The sequence below is a fragment of the Schistocerca cancellata genome, chromosome 9 (assembly GCF_023864275.1).
Source record: "Schistocerca cancellata isolate TAMUIC-IGC-003103 chromosome 9, iqSchCanc2.1, whole genome shotgun sequence".
Lineage (NCBI taxonomy): Eukaryota > Metazoa > Arthropoda > Insecta > Orthoptera > Acrididae > Schistocerca > Schistocerca cancellata.
This window is the reverse complement of record NC_064634.1, coordinates 509,619,582-509,630,614: the sequence shown is the minus strand read 5'-3', so window position 1 is coordinate 509,630,614 and position 11,033 is coordinate 509,619,582. Positions and strand designations below refer to the sequence as shown.

The 11,033-nt window shown below is 41.1% G+C and overlaps 1 protein-coding gene across 1 annotated transcript in view; it reads right to left on the bottom strand.

Moving 5' to 3' along the window:
- Positions 1 to 10,126: 10,126 nt before the first annotated feature.
- The window catches only part of LOC126100372 (alanine--tRNA ligase, mitochondrial), a 99,341-nt gene continuing 98,434 nt past the window's right edge, over positions 10,127 to 11,033 (bottom strand). Inside the window, exon 13 of the mRNA XM_049910980.1 lies at positions 10,127 to 10,471. Within this exon, the coding sequence (XP_049766937.1) occupies positions 10,241 to 10,471 (231 nt within the window). The 3' untranslated portion in view covers positions 10,127 to 10,240. The remainder of the gene's footprint in view (positions 10,472 to 11,033) is intronic.

Here is an 11,033-nt window from a genome sequence, read left to right as displayed (position 1 = left end):
TTTCCATATTTCTGGAGCCATCAAAAAATACATCCGTGGCTGTGATTTACTTTGATGAAGAGGTGCACACATGGGTACAATCGTGGCTCAGTAGGCAACCACAAACTTTTTCCATGAAGGCCTTGACCATCATGTCTCATAGTGGGATAAATTTATTAACAACTATTGTGATTAGTTTTGAAATAATAAACAGTTTACTTAATTTCTTTCCAATTGTCTGTCCCTTCTACTCCCTCTTCTCATTCTATTATTTTGCCTTCAGTTTCACTCCCCTCATATATAATCCTTCCACCTTTCAGCTTTCCCTTCATTGCTTAGTACTGGTTTTCCACCTGAGCTCTTGATATTCATACAGATGTCTCCCTTTTCTCCAAAGGTCTCTCTCATTTTCCTCTAGGTGATACTTATCTTTCATAAAGTTATACATGCTTCTGTAGACTTGTACTTTTCCTGTAGACATTTCATACTTTTTATCCCTATCAGTTTTTAGGTATCTGTATTCCCTTTTGCATGCTTCATTTCCTGCATTTTGATATTTTCTCGTTTTATAAATTAAATTCAATGTTTGATAAGGATAGAAGCTGAAGCAATTAATTAAAATTTGTGTGTGAGCCTGGACTTGAATCCAGGTCTCCTGTTTACTAGGCAGATGTGCTAGCCACTACACCACCTTAGCATTGTGGCTGCCACAGCTGCATAGACTATCTAAGTCCAATGCCCTCCCTAACACAAACCAATTCAAACCTTCAGCCCATTTTCCCCTTCTCACATCATCACTATTGGCGAGGCTCTCCAACACATTTCATTAGTACCTCCCTGCCCTGCCTGTTTGTATGTAATGGGGAAACTCTACCTGTAACTCAGGCATAGGTGATCTGTTGGAATAAGATTTTTCCAGAGAAATATGTGTTCAAGTCCCAGCCATGGCACAAATTTTTATTCACTGTTCCAGCTTCTTCTATCCTTATCGAAGATAAAGTTGAGACTAATATGTCTCTGGAAAACAGTTATTCCAACACATCAAAAAATTTGATGTCTTGTGTGACAGGCCTTGTGTTTTTAACTAAATGATCCTCTGGTACCGTCATTATTTAACATCTTAAATCTACCCATTCGTTCTCTACAGTATTGTCTTCCCCATTTCAGTCAATCATTGCCCAATACTCCCTTCGAAAGTCTCAAACCCTCTGGTTCTTTTGACTTATATAGGTCCCATCTGCTTAATTTCCTACCTTCTTGCAATTTCTTCAGTTTTAATCTACGGTTCATACTCAATAAATTATGATCAGAGTCCACATCTGACCCTGGAAGTGTCTTACAGTATAAAATCTGGTTCTGAAATCTTTGTCTTACCATTACGTAATCAGTCTCAAACCTTCCTGTGTCTCTAGGTCTCTTCCATGTATACAACCTTCTTTCATAATTCTTAGACCAAGTGTTAGCAATAATGATTCTATGTTCTATGCAAAATTCTATCAGGTGGCTTCTTGTTTCATTCCTACCTCAGTACACATTCTCCTACTATTTTTCCTTCTCTTCCTTTTCCTACTACCTAATTCCAGTTCCCCGTCATAATTAAATTTTTCTCTTCCATAACTATATGAATAATTCGTTGTATCTGATCATACATTCTTTCGATTTGTTCTTCATTTGTAAAGCTAGCTGGCATATAAATTTATACTGTGGTGAGTGCTGGTTTCATGACTATCTTGGCTATGACAATATGTTTACTATGCTGTCCGTAGTAGCTTCCCTGCATTCCTAGTCTATTATTCACGATTAGACATACTCATGCATTAGTTGCATTTGATTTTGTATTTATAACACTGTACTCAACTAACCAGAAGTCCTGCACATCCTGCCAACAAACTTCACTGGTTTCTACTTTATCTACTTCAACCTATCCATTTCCCTTTTTAAATTTTCTAACTTACCTATCCAATTAAGGGATCTAACATTCCACACTCCAGTCTGTAGAATGCCGCCTTCTTTTTCCCTGATGATGTCTTCCTTGTGGGTAATTCCCATCTGGAGATCTGAATGAAGGACTACTTTACCTCTAAAATGTTTTCTCCAAAAGGAAGCCATCATCAATTAGCCATACAGTAGAGCTGTATACCCTCACAAAAAGTAATAGCTGTAGTTTCCCTTGTTTTCAACTATTCTCAGTACTGGCACAGAAAGACCATATTGGTTGATACTACAAGGCCAGGTCAGACAATCATCCAAATATCCTGCAACTACTGGAAAAGCTACTGGCCCCCTTCAGGAACCACATGTTTGTTTGGGCCACCACAGGTACTCCTCAATTGTGGTTGCACCTATGGTACAGTTATCTGTAAAGTTGAAGCGGACAAGGCACCACAACTTGGCAAGGTTTGTGCAGACAGTATGATTTTCAGTTGTTCAAACAATGAAAATCCAGGATGGAATAAAGACAATATTATGAAAAAGATAAGACTGCTACTCACCATAGAGACGAAATGTTGAGTTGTAGACAGGCACAACAAAAAGATTCCTATACGTGTGAGCTTTCAGCCAATGGCCTTCTTCTAATGCAGAAAACACACTCATACTCACACAAGCAGAACTCCCACACATGACCACTATCTCTGGACTGTGAGCAACTGTGCCTGATACGAGAAGCAATCAGAGTGATGGGGGTAAGGAGGAGGCTGGGACAGGGAGGGGGAAGGATAGCAGGGTAAGTGTGCTACTTGTGTGAGCATGCAGAGATGCGGTGAGTACAGGATAGGGCTGTTAGGTGCAGTCAGGTGGTTCTAGTGAAGGCTGAAGCCAGAGATTATGAGAACACATGATTCCTTGTAGGGAGCGTTCTCATCTGTGCAATTCAGAAAAGCTGGAAGGATCCTGATGGAACAGGCTTTGAAGCCGTCGTTGCAGTAAAGTACATTGTGTTGGGCAGCATATTCACCAACTGGGTGGTGCAACTGTCTCCTGGTCACAGTTTGTTGTGCCTATTCATGGGAACAGCCAATCTGTTGGTTATTACACCCATGCAGAATACAGCACAGTTAAGGTTTCTATGAGAGGTGGTCAAAACCCTGGTGGAGATTGTGATTCAGTACCACCCAGGACTGGAGTAACTGAGTCACCCTCGTTTGTGGCCGGATGGTGGGAATGTTGGAGGAATAGTGAGACAAGGCATACGAGACATGTTTCTGTACAAGGATGGGAGGTTAATACAGTCTGTGAAGGCATCAGATCCTTGATATATCTGGAAAAAGGGACTGTTCATTACTACAGATTGTAATGATCGCCTGGTCGTAGATATAGCTAATTGCTATAATCGCACTATTTCACTCCCATTTACGGAGCTTGATAGCACTTGATGTTAGGTTGGCACCATTAAAATGCATTGTGTTGTGGTAATCGCTGCTACTTGCTGGATCGCTGCTGTGTCTCGATGCTGATGCTGGCTCTAAATCTGGTTGTCTAGGGTTAAAAACATGAGGTCCCGTGTTTTTTATGAGCTTTTGATGATAAAGAACGAGCGAAACCAACAAATATGTAAACTTCAAATATTTATTACTCTGGTGGCCATCTTAATTCCACTGTCCACCAAAGACCATGACTCAACACAAAGTAGTACTTCCGTTACATGTTCTTTGCAGTGTTTATCCACCTCAAACAATAACACACAAACACACTTTACCAAAGTGACATTCCGACTGCTTCCCGACCGTTCTTGCTGCTTGTATTTATAACATTGTCAAAGAACTACTAAAAAGAGATATAGTTTATAAGTCACATGTACATCTGTTATCAAAATTTGTGCAGAAAAGTTATTAATTTGCATCGAGTGACATAATTTAACATGTTATTAAAATGACAAACAGATTTGTTGACTTGACAGAATAATTCTTTGTTACAAAAAGGCCATTTTTAGAAGTTTGTCAATTGACTTCTCTAATTTGCATAAATAAGTAAATGACATGAATTATTAAGAATTACATTGGTTTTCGTCTAAAATAGGATTGCTTACGTGAATACTGAGTGAAAACGCTCCTAGTGAACAAATAGGTTTCACTGGGTGATTTTTATTTAAGGAGATCCAAAATACCTGAGTTGTCCACTAATTTTCGTACTTCATATTAATTATTTACGATGAACTCAGTATTTTTACATGATGACATTTGCTGTATCAGTGATCAAGTGATAGTAACTTTTGTGTGGGTCAGTTACTCAGTATAATTTAATGGGTTGACTGTTTATGGAGACATGTTATCCAATCATTGTTAACATACACAATAACTTTTCTATAATCATAAATACTCATTAAACTGGTTGAATTTTGAGGGTATCGCATACTTCGGTAAAGTAAAGCCTTTAATATGTTCCGTTACAAGATACAAGTATTATTCTAAAAACCTTTTCTCAATCTGTGAACTCTTTGCACCCAGTAGCCACCTCCTGAGTCCACTGAAAGGCATCACCCCTTAAGTGACCCACTACATATGAAATTTGCTCTTGTTCAGTCCAGTGCACAAGGCCAGGATCTTGTATTACCGGATACCACGGAATTCAGTCCTTTCTTACACTTGATACCCCACATAAAAATAAGCAAGATCATAACCAATTGGTCACAAAGATCATCGGCAGTAAACAAAAACAGAATTTGCAACAGCAGGACCGAGCACAGCAGCTGACTCACCGTGTTCGATGACTGTCATGTTGTTGTGTGTACTAAGCTTTGCTCAATTAACTATTTGTTTCTATAACTCAGTAATTGTCACATATTAAGATAAACATTCATACACAGTCAAAATAACTTCACCAACTACGCAAACATTACTATGTCACAGTCTTATGCAGATTTAGCCTAAAAGCAAAGCTTAGATGGTAATCTTGTGGGAGCGAAACTGCCGGCCATCTGTACTGCTCCCCGGTCTAACTGCTAGTCCTCAACAATGGCACGATGTGTGCTCCTTCTCCCCCACTAAACCACTTGTGACATCAGCCACCGTCTCTGCCCTTAAAACAGACACATTTTACCTTATACTTTCCCTGTTGCTTTCTGCGCAATTACACTTTTGATTTACACTCTTCTGCAAATTTTACTCTGCCCCTATGGTCTACTTTGAAGTTTTTTCAAACAAACTACTTTTTTACCCTTCAGCAGCCTCTGGTAGGACCAGTGCACCTTCTCTGCCCACAAGGAGTGTCCGCCTGTGGATGCTGTGTCGTATTTCTAAGCTGCCCTTGGCTTTTCTGTGTCCTTCTGCCTTCACATTCTTGCAAGTCACTGTGCTGGTCTACCGCCCCTGACTTGGCTCTTATCATAACCCTTTGGCATGCTACCTCCACTCTGGCCGTTCATCTGTCTACCATCCCACAGCATACTAATCGGTTCTTGCTTAATTAAAAAGGCTAGCACTTTAGTTTTATTGCTCATACAACAACCGGGTTTCTTTCTGAAGCCACCTTATATTCTTACGTATCATATGAAGTTCTTAGAGCTATTGCTTATCTGAAGCATGGTCAGTTGTGCACACCACATTGCCACATTTCAACGCATTGAGAAAGGTAGTGTTCAATAATGACAAGGCCATGAGCATGAGGGATGTTAGCATAGAGGGAGCTGGCATCAACAGTAACGAGCAGCGTACCTTGTAGTAAAGGAACAGGAACTGTGGAGAGTCAGTGGAGGAAATAGTCGATGTGTTTGATGTAGGACGATAGATTATGGGTAGTAGGCTGAAGGTGTTGGTCTATGAGAGCAGTGATTCTCTCAATGGGGGCACTCTAACAGTCATAATGAGGCATCCTGGGTGGTTGGAACTGTGGATTTAGGAATCATATAGAAGGTATAGAAGGTAGCAGTATGGAGAGTGATAGGGGTTAGAGAGAGAGAGAGAGAGAGAGAGAGAGAGAGAGAGAGAGAGAGAGAGAGAGAGAGAGAGACTCAGGTGAGAGGCTGTAGGACGGTCCTAAAGATTTGAGGAGTGACTGTAGAACACGTTGTGTTTCTGTAATGGGCTCAACTGTGGCACGGTTTGTAGGTGGACAGTTCTGACAGCTGGCAGAGTACTTATGCAAGGTAATCCCTGCAGTTCAAAACTATAGTGGTCGAGCCTTTGTTGGCAAGTACGATTGTAAGGTCGGGATCAGTTGTTAGGCGGCAGATTGTAGTTCTTTGTTAAGATGTGAAGTTAGTTTCCATGTTGAGGGGTTTGGAGAATGAAGGTGAGGCATGGTTTTAGATTAAGAAATGCTGAAATGTTAATAAAGGGTGATTTGGGGGCGAAGGGGGTGGATCACTGTGGATGGTGGTGTGATCTGAGTCTCTCAGGGTTCAACATTGGCTTTGGATTGAGTCTGATTCGTAGGGTTGGTGGCAGAAAAGTGTGAATGCAAGAAGGTCTTTAGCAAGTACAGCATGATTGAATTTGGAAGTGCCCCATTCTTGTTAATGACTTTCTCTCCCTCCGCAGGTCCATACAGTGGAAACACTTTTTTGACACAACTCTATAAATCAAAGTGAACCAAAAGCCATTGTTCAATCCTGGCTCACTCAGTTCACTCCACCATCCACAGTGATCCATCCCCACTGCCCCCAAACCAGTTACCTGAAACCTTGCGTCACCGTAATTCCCCAAATTACTCAGCATGGGAGACAGCCTTACATCTGAAGAAAGAACCACAATCCATGACCTAAAAACTGATCCCAACCTTATAATCCTACCTGCCCACAAAGGTTTTGAACCACAGGGATTATCTGGCAGAAGGACTCCGCCAGCTGTCAGATGTGTCCACCTCCAAACCATGCCACAGTGACCCCATTCCAGAGATACTGCTTGATCTACAGTCCCTCCTTAAATCTTTAGGCCCATTTCAGAGCCTCTTCTGTGAGTCATGCTTTCTCCTCACCTCTACCACGTCCCACACTCCTACCTTCTACACACTTTCTTAAGACTATAAACCCAACCATCCAGGACGCACCATTGTGGTCAGTTACCGTGCCTCGAGACTCTCTGGTGTCATGGATGAACACCTTCAACCTATTACCCATAACCTACCCTCCTATATCAAAGACACCAACCATTTCTCCACCAACTCTCTACAGCTCCTCTTCCTTTATCACACGACACCCTGTTCATCACTGTTGATGCCAGTTCCCTCTGCACTACAACTTCCACTGACCATGGCATTACTGCTATTGAACACATTTCCCAAAGCATGACTGATTCCATACTTACAACCTGCTTGCTGGTCACTATGACCACATACATCCTCACCCACAATTGCTTCATCTTTGAAGGCATCACTTACTAACAAATCTGTGGTACAGCAGTGGGTACCCGCAGGGCACAATCCTATGCCAACCTATTTATGGGCCATCTAGAGCAGTGGTTCCCAACCTTTCTTAGACCATTACCCCTGAGTGCAATCAGACATTAACTAGTACCCCTGTCCCCCCCCCCCCCCCTCACCCCTGCCATCTGTTGCCTGCCACCCGCTCCACATTATCACTAACTTTAGCCCCTAAATAAACTAGAATGAAAGATATTTCTTGGAACACTTTTATTTTTAAAATGTTGAAAGATGAATGATGTTTCATTTGTGTGGTCTGTGTGTGTGTGTGTGTGTGTGTGTGTGTGTGTGTGTGTGTGTGTGTGTGAGACGAAGGAATTCGTGGTGCATTGCAAGTGCTACCCACAACCTCTTCCCGGAAAAGAAAGCTAACTATCCAGAGTGAGGTTACACACTTGTTACAAAACATGCTTCCTCTGCATTACTGTCTTCATTGCTGCACTTGCTGGACATGCACACTGCAACCCCATTTAAAATCAAACAAGTTCAAATCAAGTTCAAATGTGTGCACTCTACTGGATGGTTATGATTAAATTTTCCCTATTTAACACGTTATAACACGGAAACTAATTACCGTATGAGTACCAAACTTGATAGCATTAATATCCAGAATATTATTTCCATGCATCACAATGCCACTGTATAGTTCGAACTATGGCTACCAGGTGCCATGATCAATCATCGTGATTCATAGTCTCACAAACCTCAGCAGCCATCGTGCAGTTGTGTCAGCATGAGCTTGGACAAAAGGAGCAGGGCATTATTGGTGAAGCTCTGTTATCAAAACAACAGAAATGCTGCAGCTGGGCTTCCAGAATATTGCTGGTCGAAAGGATTTTGGAAGTGTCCTCTATCTCCACCTGCTGTTCAAATCAACTGGACAACTGGGTATCACTCTTGGAAGAGGCCAACAACCGGTTTCCCACAGGTGTTTGATGAAATCGCTGTTGCTATGGCAGACAACGCTGCACACAATTCCCGATCGTCAAGCAATACGCATGCTGTATCCTGACAGTTGAACATTCCGTGGCCCACTGCACGGAAGGTACATCGAGCCATTCTCAAATGGTATCTGTACAAGATCCATATCATACAGCAGCTTGCACAATATGATGCACAATGATGTGTTGACTCTGCTCTTCACTTTCTTGCAAGGATTGAAGTCGACGAGGGCTAGCCCTGGACCATCCTACGGACAGATGAAGCTCATTTTTCACTGATGGATGAGATGAACACACACAATTGTCGAGTGTGGGGATCTTCACCTCCAGCCACTGCACATGAAGTTCCTCTGTACGGTGAACGTATCACCATAGGCTGTGACTTCACAGCTACGTTCATCATTGGCCCACTCTTTTCTGAACAGTTTGGCACTCGAGACTAATGACGTACAGTGTGACTGGCCAGCATTACTGTGATATGCTTTGCCAGCATGTCATACCCACCTTACAGGAGAGAGACGCACTGAACTCAACAGTTTTGATACAAGTCAGGGCCCCATTGCACGTCTTTCGTGAAGTTCACCTGCTTCTCTGAAACACATTTGGAAACGATCGAATTATCCGCCTATTGTTTCCAAATGCTTGGCTGTCATGATCACCTTCTCACACCCTATGATTGCTGATTGTGGGGCTACCTGATGGACATGGTTTACCAGCGGAACATTTACACAATTTCTGATCTGAAGCACAGCATATAAAGAGAGGTAGCCAACATACCTATGGACATGCTTTGTTCTGCTGTGTAGGATGCAATCCTGTGCTTTCAGACTCTTCTGGACACTAATGGGCACCATATTGAGCCCCTTCTGCAGCAGTAGTGGTACTGGTATGATGCACCATAGCAGCACATTAAAAGGGTTTCAATTTAATTGATTCTGCATTATTTCTCTTCCCCATGTCCTTGACATTAATGCTGCCAAGTTTGGTACTCGTACAGTAATTAGTTTCCATTTTGTAATGTGTTAAATAGGGAAAGTTTAATTACAACTACCCGATACTTCATTGCTCCATTCCTTTCTCGTGAACTGGCAGAAGTTTGACAACTTAAGGCTGTTAATGATATGTGTCCAACCATACTACTAATAATAATAATCATAATAATAATAATTAAACTGGGTAAAATACTACAGTAGCCCTTATGTACGTACTGCTGTGTCATGCTGTCAATTAATTCATTTATCTGTTTCAAAGCGAGCAATGAATCAATTTTTGAACTACTACAGGTACTATGTACAACTTCGAAAAAAACATTTTTGTGAGATATTTAGCATTTATTACCTATATGTCTCACTTTTATCATCAGTGATGTACAGGACAAAGCACAACATATGTGGGTAATGGGTGGACTACTGTTGGGAACCACTGATTTAGAGGAATCCTTCCTAACCACCCAGAATCCCAAATCCCACACCTGGTTCAGATTCACTGATAATGTCTTTGTGATCTGTGGATACCCGATCCACATTCCTCCAGAACCTGAACACCATCTCTTGCATTTGCTTCACCTGGTCCTTCTCAACCCAACAAACTGCTTTCCTCAATCACCTGTATGTGGTGAGTAACAAATCTATTCTTTTCATGATACATTCAATTGTTCCTCCTTTGTGGTGCTATCAACGTGTGGATGATGCAATCTTCTTAATCTGCCGGCCAATAAATAATAAGGTTTAAGACAGCTCTTTCTTTCCTTTATCTGTTCCATATGGGTCAGTGTAACTGTGTAGTAACCACACTCATTAGTATTGAGAACAGTCTAAAATATGATTTTTACTGTGAAATAACAACTGTAGTCAAAATATACAGTAAGTTTTATTTAGTCTGCAACAAACATACAAATAAATAAATAAGAATGTACATGACACTTATATAAGATGTTCTTCAGTGGTCAGTGGCTGTATCTTGTATCACATTCTTTTACGATAGCTTACACTGCTGAGGGCATTTTCTGCAAATTCAGTTGCCGCCTGCATAGCTATATTGATTGCAGCATCCTGTTTGTTGACAGGAATATTTTTTCCTTTCATATTGTATACATTACTTGGATTTTGTCCACGGGGCACAAAGCCTTGACCTTTCAAAGTAGCCATAACGGGTTGCATCCACAGCTGAGCATTGAATTGTTCACTTGCCACACCCTGAGGAAGAAAAAGAAAGACCAATAATGATTTTGAAATTAAAACTTTCATAGTAGTCTCTACAGTGAATGTCTTATAAGAGTATTAAGAGTCGTCATTATCATCATCATCATCATCATCATTATTATTGTGAACTTACAGTTCTATTGCTATAGTTGAGGATTGCTATTATTTGAATACTACAAATGTCTGGGAAGTTTGTGTGTCAATGACGCATGAAATCCCATCACATAAATAACATAACTGTATAATGATTTGAATACCTGCAAGAGGCTTCATAGAAAATTATGTCCTTTCAGTTAAGTCTTCATACATGGATGTAATGCAGGCACAAGAGCAAGATTAAGGTAGGGAGGACGGTGCTCAAGAACTTTGTACACTGCCATCCCTGTCCACAATAAACCTACTAATGAACAACAGTACTTACATTTTGACAGATGCTGCCCTTTCCATGTCAAACATTCCCTCCCATACAGGCTTGGTATTCAAGGGCAAACATATATGTTCAGATGCAGACTATTTACAACAATACACCACAATTTGGAATATTATTACAAGGGAG